The sequence below is a fragment of the Pecten maximus genome, chromosome 16 (assembly GCF_902652985.1).
Source record: "Pecten maximus chromosome 16, xPecMax1.1, whole genome shotgun sequence".
NCBI classification, from domain to species: domain Eukaryota; kingdom Metazoa; phylum Mollusca; class Bivalvia; order Pectinida; family Pectinidae; genus Pecten; species Pecten maximus.
In genome coordinates this window covers 19,086,543-19,102,106 of record NC_047030.1, presented here as the reverse complement: position 1 = coordinate 19,102,106, position 15,564 = coordinate 19,086,543, and the positions used below count along the sequence as shown (strand labels likewise).

Here is a 15,564-nt window from a genome sequence, read left to right as displayed (position 1 = left end):
GGTGATATAACACAGGTCATGGAGAAGGTGATATATTTATTACAGGCCATGGAGAAGGTGTTATATTACAGGCCATGGAGAAGGTGATCTAACACAGGCCATGGAGAAGGTGATATAACACAGGCCATGGAGAAGGTGATATATTTATTACAGGCCGTGGAGAAGGTGATATATTACAGGCCATGAAAAAGGCGATATAACATCGATATCGGCCGTGGGGAAGACGACCCAACACAGACTGTGGAAAACTCGATCGAACACACAGGCCCCCACAATAGTTCCTTCAGGAAAAAATGTAACCCTCACCCCACCCTTGATTGACTTACTCTCTGATTTACAAATATTATGTGATGCATCAGGTTAGCCTTAATTAACAAGACAGTTGACCATGGGGATAGCATGGGTACCTGTACAGGTGTCATGGTGACTGATTACACCTGGTCAGTTATTGTTACATAACGACTAGCCTAGAGGCACGGCTGTGTCTATATATAGTCACTAAGCTGGTAATGATACAGGTAGTGTCTACCTGTCATGTGTATGAAGGTTTACCTGTAAAAGGAAATAACAACGATATTTGTTGAATTTGTTTGGTTTTTTTATTTGTATTATCTGCCTCAGGGTTAGAGCTTCACAATTTTCATAAGGCATATAGAGACTCTTCTATAATTAAATTACCTGCAGAGTACTGAGTATTTGATTCTGACATATCTGTATCAACTCAGGGACTAGGAGATGAGACAAAAAGTATTCAACAATTCAACAATCTTGCTGCAGAGGTCAGAGGGTCCATCTGTCCATACAATTAAGATAAAGACATGAAGAAAAACAAAACATGTTTATATATTTAAGATAAATGTATTGATATAGATTCAGTTTATTATGTCATAAACAGAAGGAAAACTTTAGTTCAATTGAGTTGTGTCCATCTTTCAAACAAACGGCCTATTAAATATATTTGATAATATCAATATTTAATCTATTTGCTAATAATGTAATCAATGTCTGCAAATTATGAATAAAATCACAGTAGCTTCAAATAATTGTTAGTGAATCAATAAATAAAACAATACAATATATTGCACTACTGACGGGAATTATTGAATATTGACCAAAGCTAAATAATTATGCTCTCTTTTGATATTTTTTGTTGTGGACACAGTTGCATGTAACAGCAGATGGTGTATAGCATGTCTTCAGTAGGAGGCCACGTGGCACTGACGCATGATCTTTGGTGATTTCTTCACGACTGTCACATCAGCATTCTGAAATAATAGATTCCAATGTACATCTTCAAATAAATCAAAATTATTCGTAAATAATTCTAAGCTCACATGCCAGAAGGCTAAATGAGCTTTAGGATGAACGGTTGCCAATTTTGTTCAAATAGATGACCTTGACTGTCAATTTGCTGAAAGTCGCAGGGTCAAATATGTTTAAATCTTTCTAACTTAATCACCTTATATATTTTCAGGTCATCCGACCCGAAGAGTCAGGATCGATGATCTTTAGCCATCACGCTTCATCCGTCGTTGTCTGCTATGCGCCGTTAGTCCTCCTTAATCGCAAAGCGGATTACTACCAACACTGGAAAGAAAAAACATTAGGACAGGGCAAACATATTTTATATAAATGAGGCTGGTCTGACCCCTGGGGCTAGAGTTGTGGTGCTCCAGAAGGGGAACTTTGGTGAATTTTTATTTCAAAACCCTACTGATCCTCATTTACCGCCCAGATCTCCTACCAGAAACATTTATGATGACTTTCATATTTGTAGCCCCCCTGATAATTCACAACCTTCCCTGGATACAGTTATGATGGCTATCATATTCGTATCCCTCTGATATGTTATAGTCTCCTCCCAGATACGTTTATGCTGGCTACTATATTTGTATCCCCCATATTCAAATCTTCCTCGGATACATTTATGTTTGTATCCTCCGATATTTTATAATCTCCCCTCCCGGATACATTTATGTTTGTATCCTCCGATATTTTATAATCTCCCCTCCCGGATACATTTATGATGCATGGCTATCATGTTTGTATCCCCCCTGATATTTAATAGTCTGATTTTCTTCAATTTTGAAGTTAGGATTTGGAATTCTACAGAATCTAAAATAATTATAGATGTTAAAAGTCTTGGGCATTTCCTCTAAAATACATGTTAGGGTTGTAAGATAGAGTATTTATTGTTATAAAAATCATATCTTATTAAATTATGGTTAGCCTTTAAAAATTGAATATCATCTTGGTTTGAAATAAAAGAAATATGATGGATAATTAATTATAATCAAATATTTGGTATCTTATAATTTTTCGAATTCATACATGCATAAAATATATATCACTATGTAGCTTTTGTGGTTACCAAGACACATAGTTCCCTAAAAGTTGGAGGATTAATTTGTTATGTTTTATTTCACCCTGAGGCAAATACATTGAAACTTTCCTTTTTGCTGAATGACATAGCATAAAGGATTATGAGAAGTTCTTTGTATGTTCAATAATATTTCAGCGTAATTCATTTGAGATGTAATCAACATTTTCTAATACATGTACAAAGGAAATGTGAATTGCATTTGTTTCCAACAAGCCAGACTCTGTTATGACATCATTTGTTTGTCAGTGACAACATGCAGCTTCAATTAATTGTTTGAACACCTTTGCCCGTGAATGTACAGGTCTTACCTGTGATTGGTGAGAGAGGTTGACCGAGGTAGTACTGGATACTTGAAGTGTAGCATGACATACCCACTGTACGTTTGCCTACTTCAAGCTGACAGTAATGATTTGTGATAGGGTCATCCTTTTTGTCTGCATTGGACTCTATCCAACCATTGTAATAGCTGTGGAATTTGCGACGTCCCCGAATGAGATCATCAGTATGCTGGGACACCCACACCTGGATATCACCATCATCAGTCAGGTTTTCTGCAATATACCCTGAGCCTTACTGGATTTGACAGGCGCTTCATTTGGCAATTCCCATGTATACCATATTAATCCCTGGAATAGCTTTCTCAGCACGCACTAACTTCTTCTACTTTGACTTAAATCAGGTTCATTGAATGAGAAGTCCGTCTGCCAAAGAATTCTCCAATGAAATCATGGCCGACATGTTGCTGGCAAGTTGGCAATATTTTGCTTCACAGGCGATAGATGGATTGTATATGGGACCATGCATAAGATTCATGCAGGCAGTAGTAATTCGAACAAGCTGTTCAATGACATGTGTTTCAGTGAAAAGTATAGCGGCTCTTTAAAAATGCTTTTGTTTGAATCATCCGTGGTTACTACGACCCAGAATGGGTTTTTTTGTGCATTGTCCATCCTTGTTTGATGTTTGATGTTGCGACTCACCTGAGGAAGGCATGTGTTACGGAATGAAGTAAAGAACCTCGGTCAACAATGATGAAATCGCTATCATGTAGCCATACATTCAGGTTTTCCACAGACTCAATTTTCCCGTTATCTTGCCATCATTTTCATTATTGAATTAAAAATATAAAAATCTGGAAGGACGAACCTCTTCAACTTTGGATAGTTCCATCTTGCTTTTTCGCAATAGGATGAATTTTGCATTTCATCATTTTTATCTTTGGAAGTATATATACATGTCATCCAAGATAACTGAGACTTATTTACATAGAAGGCTTTTGTGAAAGAAGTGTTGTGTGGAACGGCTTCTTCTCTTGTTCGATTTTCTATACCAACGTATTTGGATACGAAAGCCTTGTTCAACGCTAAAGTAGCCATATAGAATGTTTTAGAAACCATACTTACGAATATCATACAGTGCATCCAGTTGTGGCCAGGAAATGTTTGTTTTAATTTTAGCCAAAACAAGATTTATTCATCGAATGTTGAATTATATTTTTAAGTAAGTGATATTGCTTGCACAGAGTTCATTAACATCATTCGTGTCGTCAAGAAACGTTTTAAATTTAGCAAAAACAAGATTTATGCATTGAATGTTGAATTATGTTTTGAGTAAGTAATGTTGCTGGCACAGAGCTCATTACCATCATCCGTGTCGTCAAGTGACCAAACTGTCCAAAAATTACACTCCTCATTGGAGAGAGACGCAACACTAACTTTGGCTTATCTAGCTCTTTCCATTAACGATAACCTTGGTTTATCTAGCTCTTTCCAATAACGATAACCTTGGCTTATCTAGCTCTTTCCAATAACGCTAACCTCGGCTTATCTAGCTCTTTCCATTAACGATAACCTTGGCTTATCTAGCTCTTTCCATTAACGATAACCTTGGCTTATCTAGCTCTTTCCAATAATCACTGCGCCTGACACTATCAACAAATCATTAACGATAACTTCTGCTTTGTCACAGAGGTACTCCTTTATTGAAGTACAATTGTTAATATTGTATACCTTACAAATCTGTAAGTATCTGCAATGGAAACGATTTGAGCATATGTTCGGTTTTGTATCCTTAAATAATTATATTCTGCATCCCATATTAAATGTCAATGCGCTAATCAGTTGAATGTCGTATGTAATATCTTAACACGTCAAAGGATTAGTTGCTGCCATATTAACTACCCTTTCACCAAGATGGAAATTAATTATAAATTAATGTTTTATTTAGCAATAACCTTTTTCATACTTTACTTTGAAAATCAAACAAATAATTAGCTACTCATTTAATCATTTGTTATTCATTTAATTTTCTAACAACACCAGGCCACATAAAAAAAGGGTTTAACAATCCGTCTGTTCTGTTGTCAAAAAATTGTCAGTTTTCACTCCAAAACCAGACAGCTTTTGATAAAGTTTTTCCTTCGTTTCAGACGCTAGAGTTCTCTCCCGTGACAGAATCCAACAGAACTCCACATGTGTTAGGCCGAGAACATCCTTACAGGAGTAGATCAGCGTATAGTTGGCGTTATCCGTGTCCAGTATCCAGTAATTACCGTACGGGGCACCTGTAAGTACAAGGAAAATATATACAAGGACATGTATTTAGTAATTACGGTGTGGAATACATGTACCTGTAACATATTGAATAGAGAAATGTATCCAGCAATTACCGTTCGGGGCACCTGTAAATTCAAGGAAAATGTATTCAGGGAAATTAATCTAGTAATTATGGCATGGAATACATGTAACTGTAAAATATTGACTAGGGAAATGTATCCAGTAATTATAGTATGTAAAACATGTAAACAGAAGAAAAAATGTGTTCAGAGAAATATATGCAGTAATTAGGAAATGGAATACATGAAGTATATGACAAATGTAATTATGGTGTGGAATTCTTGTAAAGTATGGGTAAGGAAATTGTATCTGGTAATTACGATTCAGAATACCGGTTAAGTAACGATATGGAAAATGCGTCCAGTAATCAAGGTATGGACAGGAAAATGTATCCAGTAATTACGGTATAAAATACCTGTAAAGTATGGACAGGGAAAATGTATCCAGTAATTACAGTATAAAATACCTGTAAAGTATGGATAGGGAAAATGTATCCAGTAATTACAGTATAAAATACCTGTAAAGTATGGACAGGGAAAATGTATCCAGTAATTACAGTACGGAATACCTGTAAAGTATGGACAGGGAAAACGTATCCAGTAATTACAGTACGGAATACCTGTAAAGTATGGACAGGGAAAACGTATCCAGTAATTACAGTACGGAATACCTGTAAAGTATGGACAGGGAAAACGTATCCAGTAATTACAGTACGGAATACCTGTAAAGTATGGACAGGGAAAACGTATTCAGTAATTACGGTACGGAATACCTGTAAAGTATGGACAGGTAAAATGTATCCAGTAATAACAGTACAAAATACCTGTTAAGTTTGTTTGTTTGTTTGAGTTTAACGGCCCATCGACAACTATGGTCATTTAGGGCCAGTCGGTTTAGCTATTTCTAAGATGGAGCAGGTCACTTCATAAAATAAAGGTGGACAGATAAAACAGAGATTTGTTTATTTAAAAAATGATCAACAAGCAAAATGCATTTAAAAGGTATCGAGGAATAAAACTAAGATTCAGTAAAATTCATGTTAAAAGTGATAACGAATGATGAAAATGAAAATTCAAACTATGATGAATGGTTTGGAACGATAAGAACGGATGAGGTATTGTCGAATGATCATGATGAATTTTGAGTTAAATTTTGTAAAATAAATCTATCTCTTTCAGTTATTCAAAGATACGATCTACGGTTACAATATCAAAGAGTGTTTTCATGTCGGGAACATCGAAATGTTTATCCCGGACATGTTTAAAGTCTGCGCCATTAATTAAAAAATGCTCCACTGTGAAAGGGGAGTCGCATGCGTGGCATATAGGCGGATCTCCCCCTTTCAGTAGATGCACTTGTGTGATGTAGTTATGTCCAGTTCGGAGGCGAGAGAGGACAATTTCCTCTCTGCGATCTCTCCGACTGGGCAGACTTAGCTTAAGTTTCGGTTGCAGTTTAAAAAGTTTATTTGTTGTCTCTATGCACCATCGTTGTTGCCATTGGTGTCGAATGGCTGACAGAATGATTGGCTTTATATCTGAATACGGCATCTTGATGTTTGTTTGATCTAGGTTTAATGCCATTTTGGCAGCTTTATCAACTTTTTCATTTCCCTTGATGCCAACATGGCTCGGGATCCACAGAAAAACAAGTTTACATTTATCGGAAGTTCGAGATACCCGGGAGGAAAGGTTTTGTATTAAGGTGTTCTTGGGTTCACGTGATCGTAAGCTTTGAAGGACTGATAGTGAATCAGAACAGATGACGGCCTGTTCAATGCAGTGTTCATCGATATGGTCAAGGGCCAAACCGATGGCACATGCATCCGCAGAGAATATCGAGGCGCCATCTGGTAGTCGAATGGAAGAACAGTGGTGAGTAGTGCAGCAGGCTGCTGCAACCTTCTCACCATCTTTTGAGCCATCAGTGTAGATCTGTGCATGAGTAGGGAAACCCGCAATGCACTCCCGAAAGGAGGATTTGTGTTCTTCGGGTAATGCACTGGCCTTTGCCCGCTCATGTAGCGTGAAATTAATATCGGGTGTTTTAACAAGCCATGGTGGTATATCCGGTACTGAATACTTGGCTATGTTGTCTAAAGATATGTTTAATTCTTCTAAAAAAATTGATATTCGGATGCCAAAGGTTGGTACGAGTTTTTGGTTTTGAGTGAAGATGTTTCGATACTGTGGATTGAAGACGTGATTGAAAGCTGGGTTTTTTGGATTGGACTTTAATTGGGCAGCAAATTGTAATGATAGTTTTTTCCTTCGATCATTTAACGATGGCTCATTCGCCTCTACATAAAGGCTTTTTACCGGTGTTGTTCGAAAAGCCCCAAGAGCTAAACGTAACCCCTGCTTCTGTATAGGATCCAGCATCTGCAGGTATGAACTGCGTGCTGATCCGTAGACGATCGAGCCATAGTCAAGTTTCGAACGAATAAGCGACCTATACAGTCGCAGAAGCATTTCACGATCCGCACCCCAGTCAGTATGGGAGAGGACACGCAAAATGTTCAGCGCCTTTGAGCATTTATCCTTCAGATGTTTAATATGTGGAACAAAGGATAGTTTAGAATCAAATATTAGTCCGAGAAATTTAACTGGAATTTTAATGCCATCAAGTGTGAGATCTGGGTCATTGTGTGGTTTTCGTTTTTGACAGAAGTGCATACATACAGTTTTTGATCTGGAAAATTTGAAGCCGTTTTCATCTGCCCATACTTGTAATTTGCCTAAACATTGATGGAGTTGTCGTTCTATTGTGTGCATGTTCTTTGAACTATAACAGATCAGAAAGTCATCCACAAATAGTGAGCCTTCTGTAGACTGACCAAGACATTGAACTATACTATTAATTTTTAGGCCAAAAAGTGTTACTGATAGGATTCCGCCTTGAGGAACTCCCATTTCTTGTTTGGCTGTTTCAGAATAGGTTGAACCAACGCTCACCCGCGCACACCAATCTCATGCAGGTCTTTCATTATACCATACTGCCACGTAGTATCGTATGCCTTCTCAAGATCGAAAAATACGGCAACAAGGTGTTCTTTCTTGGCAAAAGCTTCTCTAATGAACGTTTCTAGTCGGATCAAATGGTCTACCGTCCCTCTTCGGTTTCTGAATCCGCTTTGGAGTGGGCTGATGATATTGTTTGACTCGAGAAACCAAACTAGCCTGGCAACGACGTCTGTTCTACAAACAAACTGGAGAATGAAAAATAGTTTATCAATGCAGAATATTAGAATAACCAAATAAGAGAATGTACCTTCTGCAAATTTCACTTCAAGTTTTGCCGGTTGTGTTTTGTCAGGAACATAACCGTCTCCTATCGCTTCGATGACCTTACCATCGTCTTTCAACCTACAAAGAGAAATAATTAGTACCGGTACTTAATCATTACAACAATCGTCGTGGAAACTGCAAACTACGGAATAAAGAAGCGTAAATATTGCGTAATCGCATTTATCATGGATCTGCACCAGTGATGTCATCACACTGTGTAGCTTCCAATACTGGCTGAAACTACACTCTACGAAAACACAATATATCTACGTCATTTGAAACAGCATTACATGAAATCATCATCAGTATATATTGGTTAATTAGAGTCGTCATGGAGACTACATAATGCATGACGTCATAGTGCCAACTGGGGTTTATCAGAACTTTGGTTTAAACTTAGCATAATAATTATAAAACGTTGGCAAAAACACAGTATCGTCATGTCAACTACAAAATAGTAACACAATATCGTCACCTGTACTACAAAATAGTAACACAATACTGTCACCTGAACTACAAGATAGTAACACAGTATCTTCATCTCAGCTACAAAATAGTAACACCGTATCGTCATCTTCACACAAAATAGTAACAAAGTATCGTCATCTCAACTACAACATAGTAACACAGTATCGTCATCTCAACACAAAATAGTAACATAGTATCGTCATCTCAACTACAACATAGTAACACAGTATCGTCATCTCAACTACAACATAGTAACAGTATCGTCATCTTAACTACAAAATAGTAACACAGTATCGTCATCTCAACTACAAAATAGTAACAAAGTATTGTCATCTCAACTACAACATAGTAACACTGTGTCGTCATCTCAACTACAAAATAGTAACACAGTATCGTCATCTCAACTACAAAATAGTAACACAGCATGGTCATCTCAACTACAAAATAGTAACACAATACTGTCACCTGAACTACAAAATAGTAACACAGTACATGTATCTTCATCTCAGCTACAAAATAGTAACAAAGTATCGTCACCTTAACTACAAAATAGTAACCTAGTATCGTCATCTCAACTAAAAAAAATTAACACAGTATCGTCATCTCAACTACAAAATAGTAACACAGTGTCGTCATCTCAACTACAAAATAGTAACACAGTAGCGTCACCTCAACTACAAAATAGTAACAGTGTCGTCATCTCAACTACAATTTAGTAACACAGTATCGCCATCTCAACTACAAAACAGTAACAGTATCGTCATCTCAAATAAAAAATAGTAACACAGTATCGTCATCTCAACTACAACATAGTAACACAGTATCGTCATCTCAATTACAAAATAGTAACTCAGTATCGTCATCTCAATTACAAAATAGTAACACATTATTGTCATCTCAACTACAAAATAGTAACACGGTATCGTCATCTCAACTACAAAACAGTAACACAGTATCGTCATCTCAACTACAAAATAGTAACACAGTATCGTCATCTCAACTACAAAATAGTAACACAGTATCGTCATCTCAACTACAATATAGTAACACAGTATCGTCATCTCAATTACAAAATAGTAACAAAGTATCGTCATCTCAACTACAACATAGTAACACAGTATCGTCATCTCAATTACAAAATAGTAACAAAGTATCGTCATCTCAATTACAAAGTAGTAACAAAGTATCGTCATCTCAACTACAAAATAGTAACACAGTATCGTCATCTCAACTACAAAATAGTAACAAAGTATCGTCATCTCCACTACAAAATAGTAACACAGTATCGTCATCTCAACTACAAAATAGTAACACAGTATCGTCATCTCCACTACAAAATAGTAACAAAGTATCGTCATCTCAACTACAAAATAGTAACAGTGTCGTCATCTCAACTACAAAATAGTAACACAGTATCGTCATCACAACTACAATATAGTAACACAGTATCGTCATCTCAACTACAAAATAGTAACACAGTATCGTCATCTCAACTACAAAATAGTAACACAGTATCGCTATCTTAGCTACAAAATAGTAACAGTGTCGTCATCTCAACTACAAAATAGTAACAGTGTCGTCATCTGTACTACAAAATAGTAACACAGTATCGTCATCTCAACTACAAAATAGTAACAAAGTATCGTCATCTCAACTACAAATAGTAACACAGTATCGTCATCTCAACTACAAAATAGTAACAGTATCGTCATCTCAGCTACAAAATAGTAACACAATATTGTCATCTCAACTACAAAATAGTAACAGTGTCGTAATCTCAACTATAAAATTGTAACACAGTATTGTCATCTCAATTACAAAATAGTAACACAATATTGTCATCTCAACTACAAAATAGTAACACAGTATCGACACCTGAACTACAAAATAGTAACACAATATTGTCATCTCAACTACAAAATAGTAACAGTGTCGTAATCTCAACTACAAAATAGTAACACAGTATCGTCATATCAACTACAACATAGAAACAGTATCGTCATCTCAACTATAAAATTGTAACACAGTATTGTCATCTCAATTACAAAATAGTAACAAAGTATCGTCACCTAAACTGCAAAATAGTAACAAAGTTTCGTCATATCAACTACAAAATAGTAACACAGTATCGTCACCTAAACTACAAAATAGTAACACAGTATCGTCATCTCAATTACAAAATAGTAACAAAGTATCGTCATCTCAACTACAACATAGTAACACAGTATCGTCATCTCAACTACAAAATAGTAACACAGTATCGTCATCTCAACTACAAAATAGTAACACTGTGTCGTCATATCAATTACAAAACAGTAACACAGTATCGTCATCTCAATTACAAAATAGTAACAAAGTATCGTCATCTCAACTACAACATAGTAACACAGTATCGTCATCTCAACTACAAAATAGTAACACAGTATCGTCATCTCAATTACAAAATAGTAACAAAGTATCGTCATCTCAACTACAAAATAGTAACAGTGTCGTCATCTCAATTACAAAAAGTAACACAGTATCGTCATCTCAACTACAAAATAGTAACACAGTATCGTCATCTCAACTACAAAATAGTAACACAGTATCGCTATCTTAGCTACAAAATAGTAACAGTGTTGTCATCTCAACTACAAAATAGTAACAGTGTCGTCATCTCAACTACAAAATAGTAACACAGTATCGTCATCTCAACTACAAAATAGTAACACAGTATCTTCATCTCAACTACAAAATAGTAACACAGTATCGTCATCTCAACTACAAAATAGTAAGTGTCGTCATTTCAACTACAATATAGTAACAGTGTCGTCATCTCAACTACAACATAGTAACAGTATCGTCATCTCAGCTACAAAATAGTAAGTGTCATGATCTCAACTACAACATAGTAACAGTGTCGTCATCTCAACTACAAAATAGTAACAGTGTCGTCATCTCAACTACAAAATAGTAACAGTGTCGTCATCTCAACTACAAAATAGTAACAGTGTCGTCATCTCAACTACAAAATAGTAACACAGTATCGTCATCTCAACTACAAAATAGTAACACAGTATCGTCATCTCAACTACAAAATAGTAACACAGTATCGTCATCTCAACTACAAAATAGTAACAGTGTCGTCATTTCAACTACAATATAGTAACAGTGTCGTCATCTCAACTACAACATAGTAACAGTATCGTCATCTCAGCTACAAAATAGTAACACAGTATCGCCATCTCAAATACAAAATAGTAACACAATATTGTCATCTCAACTACAAAATAGTAACAAAGTATCGACACCTGAACTACAAAATAGTAACAGTGTCGTCATCTCAACTAAAATATAGTAACACAGTATCGTCATCTCAACTACAAAATAGTAACAGTATCGTCATTTCAACTACAATATAGTAACACAGTATCGTCATCTCAACTAAAACATAGTAACAGTGTCGTCATCTCAACTACAAAATAGTAACAGTATCGTCATCTCAGCTACAAAATAGTAACAGTATCGCCATCTCAACTATAAAATAGTAACACAGTATCGCCATCTCAACTATAAAATAGTAACACAGTATCGTCATATCAACTACAAAATAGTAACACAGTATCGTCATCTCAATTACAAAATAGTAACACAGTATTGTCATTTCAATTACAAAATAGTAACAAAGTATCGTCATATCAACTACAAAATAGTAACACAGTATCGTCATCTCAACTACAAAATAGTAACACAGTATCGTCATCTCAACTACAAAATAGTAACAGTGTCGTCATCTCAACTACAAAATAGTAACAAAGTATCGTCATATCAACTACAACATAGAAACAGTATCGTCATCTCAACTATAAAATTGTAACACAGTATTGTCATCTCAATTACAAAATAGTAACACAATATTGTCATCTCAACTACAAAATAGTAACACAGTATCGGCACCTGAACTACAAAATAGTAACACAGTATCGTCATCTCAATTACAAAATAGTAACAGTATCGTCATCTCAACTACAAAATAGTAACACAGTATCGTCATCTCAATTACAAAATAGTAACAAAGTATCGTCATCTCCACTACAAAATAGTAACACAGTATCGTCATCTCAACTACAAAATAGTAACACAGTATCGTCATCTCAACTACAAAATAGTAACACAGCATCGTCATCTCAACTGCAAATTAGTAACAGTATCGTCATCTCAACTATAAAAAAGTAACACAGTGTCGTCGAAACAGTATCATAATTTACTTAGAAAATAGTAACACAAATTGTCAAAAGCAGTCTATTAGCGTACGCCAACAGAAAAAATCACGACTGTCATAATTAGTAGTGCTAATAGTATCACTTTTACTCTATATATTGTGACTGGCCCAGAGATTATTTTTGCTAATTTGATATTTTGCTTTGAAAAAATGATGTCAAAATGTTAACTATACAGATTTACACGGAAACCTTTGTTAAATTACAGAGTTAATAAGAACAAGTGTTCGGGAGGGAACAAAATATACATGTGTATATTTGCATGGAGACTCTTTAAAAGGTACCGGATGATTAGTACAAGGTGTTCCAGGGGAGTAAGCGTCTTCTGCAATTGGGTCAAATCGGGGTTCAGTCACACTCTCAACATTTCTAGGAAATTTATACAAACATATAAACACATAAACGACAAGCTAACTTAACATTCAATACCTGGAAGATAGGAACAAGCAGATATATGAATTTGAAGTGTCTACTGCCATACTTACGATATACATTTATTATCCACCCGGATGTGCCCATCCTCTTTCAGTTGATAATTCGCTTCAGTGCATTTGGTATTATCCTCAAATCCAACATAAAACCTCTGTATTTCATACCAGTTACCGATATACTGTAAATAAAACGAAATTATATATGTAAGACAGTTCAGAATGCATAGACATGTATTATTTTCTTTTAAAAGTGTTAAAGAAATAGGAAACCGATTGTATCATGTGCGGAATTCACCCTTCTATAGTTTGTTAAGGTTCATTTTGATTTTCCTAAATTCCTTTCCGGGCTTCCATATTTTTGATCCAAAGAATCCTACAGTCGTAGAAGGACGATACAGCGGTATGATGTCCCTAGCATCACTGATAAGTCCTAGAAGGACGATAACAACGATTTGATGTCCCAATCATCACTGTCGAGTCCTCGAGCGACGAAACAGCTGTAGGATACTCCTGTAATTACTAACGAATCCTAGAAGGGCGATACAGCGGTGTGATGTCCCCCAGCATCACTGTCGAGTTGTAGAGGAACGAATGATATCGCTTTAATTACTTACGAGTCCTACAAGGACGAAACAGTTGCCTGGTGTCCCTAAATTCATTGATGAGTCATAGAAGGACGAAACAGCTGAATAAGAAGATGCATTCTCTGGGTTATACAGATCTGTAAAAAGCTCAAATCTAAATACATTTTTAAAAAGGGAGCTTGTTAAATATGCTTCTGAAATTGCTATATGGTAGTTTTGGTATTTTCGAAGGTAAGGATAAAATCGCAAAACCTATCCGTTTTACAGCTGTATGAGTTTTATATCAATTACTAAGCATGCACTATTACAAATTCATAATGAAATGTGCTATTTGTGTTTTTGCAAAAGCTTTTGCTATGTTGGTTTTACATTTTTAAATTTTATATCACACCTTACCTTTTGTATGTCAAACGACTGTTGTACAGACACCGTAGGGCACTTGCCCTTCCCGAACACCTGACCAAGGGATACATCAGCAACTAGCGCGAGAACTACGAGGACGAGTGGCGATCGCATCGTTAGATTTCCTGTGGTCCTGTGTGACATATGAATGTTTATATATCTATTATTCGGGGTCTTAACCACGTCAGAACAAGATAAGGGGAAATAAGAAATTATATAACTTACATATTGACAAAAAAGGTTATTTAGAGGGGATTTATGCAACTTAAAACGACAAAAAGTATAATCTTAATTAAAACAAGGTTTGTGTTATTCCTTAATGAATATTCTTGTCGCTAATTTATCACAGGAAGTTACAAACGAGATCCATCTATGGTCGACTGTCCTATCATTTAGAGGCTCGGTGTTATCTCTGTCACCGTGATGTCCGTGTGTTGAGCTGTATTAGGTGGACACTGAGGGATTCGTTACATAAGGTTATGGAAAGTTCGTATACGGACAAATGGCCCTACGAACTAGAATTGATACGTCCATATCAGACAGGTAATTGAGACACATAGACCTCGATTGTACAGCAAGTCTTACGAAACAGAAGGGAATCATACATTCACATGGTATTGCATGAAGTTGAGATTAACATCAGCCCATCTGAGCTCTCTCCAACTTTTAAAGATTTCGCTCATCAATGCAAACTCTCTCTCTCCATACATCCAAGGATTTCGCTCATCAATGCACACTGCTCGCTCCAAACATCCAGACAAAGAGTTCGCTCATCAATGAAAACCAAGTTACTGTGATAGGACACCCTAGAGATAGATATTTAGTACTATTCATGTCAATAACACCACCAGACTACCCTTTATTTGTACTGTTGATACTCTAAACAACAATAGCCATTATTTCAATAACATCTATGTTATTGTTAAGAACTGAAAATACATTAAATAGGTCTTGACGCTAACTCTGCTTTATCAAATCCCCATAAACTATTGATACGGGCTTAGCTTTTCTAGTAGGCTAATGTTTTTGCGGAATTCGGAGAAAGCCTAATCGATGTGTATACCTATTTCACTGAAATAACATCTTTGGAAGGTCTCAGTTTAATTAATTCAATCTGATCTTTCATTTTCTGGGA

The 15,564-nt window shown here is 36.0% G+C and overlaps 1 protein-coding gene and 1 long non-coding RNA gene across 4 annotated transcripts; both read right to left on the bottom strand.

The window, feature by feature from the left end:
* Positions 1-636: 636 nt before the first annotated feature.
* On the bottom strand, positions 637-3,457 carry LOC117345368. The gene is made up of 3 exons (XR_004536420.1): positions 2,692-3,457; positions 1,460-1,587; positions 637-1,265 (listed from the first exon to the last, which is right to left on the bottom strand). It is a non-coding gene; the product is annotated as an uncharacterized LOC117345368 (long non-coding RNA).
* Positions 3,458-4,667: 1,210 nt separating this feature from the next.
* Positions 4,668-14,908, bottom strand: LOC117345366 (apolipoprotein D-like). 3 transcript variants are annotated; one of them, XM_033908441.1, is made up of 5 exons: positions 14,791-14,908; positions 14,424-14,562; positions 13,498-13,622; positions 8,269-8,363; positions 4,668-4,946 (listed from the first exon to the last, which is right to left on the bottom strand). In XM_033908441.1, exons 2-5 carry the CDS (start codon positions 14,541-14,543, stop codon positions 4,723-4,725), a joined length of 564 nt encoding a protein of 187 aa, XP_033764332.1. In that variant the 5' UTR covers positions 14,544-14,562; positions 14,791-14,908; the 3' UTR covers positions 4,668-4,722. The 3 variants fall into 3 exon arrangements, with proteins under 3 accessions (XP_033764332.1, XP_033764331.1, XP_033764333.1); XM_033908440.1 differs by having other exon boundaries at positions 14,787-14,836; XM_033908442.1 differs by lacking the exons at positions 14,424-14,562; positions 14,791-14,908 and adding an exon at positions 14,058-14,402.
* Positions 14,909-15,564: the final 656 nt, after the last annotated feature.

What these genes read in the sequence shown, in the direction of transcription:
- LOC117345366 (XM_033908440.1), bottom strand. Translation starts at nt 14,821, where the DNA reads ATGATAGGACAGTCGACCATAGATGGATCTCGTTT. An exon ending in AGTCGTTTGACATACAAAAG is followed by an intron (nt 13,623 to 14,423) that starts GTAAGGTGTGAT and finishes TTTTATTTACAG; the next exon opens with TATATCGGTAACTGGTATGA. An exon ending in GTGGATAATAAATGTATATC is followed by an intron (nt 8,364 to 13,497) that starts GTAAGTATGGCA and finishes TTCTCTTTGTAG; the next exon opens with GTTGAAAGACGATGGTAAGG.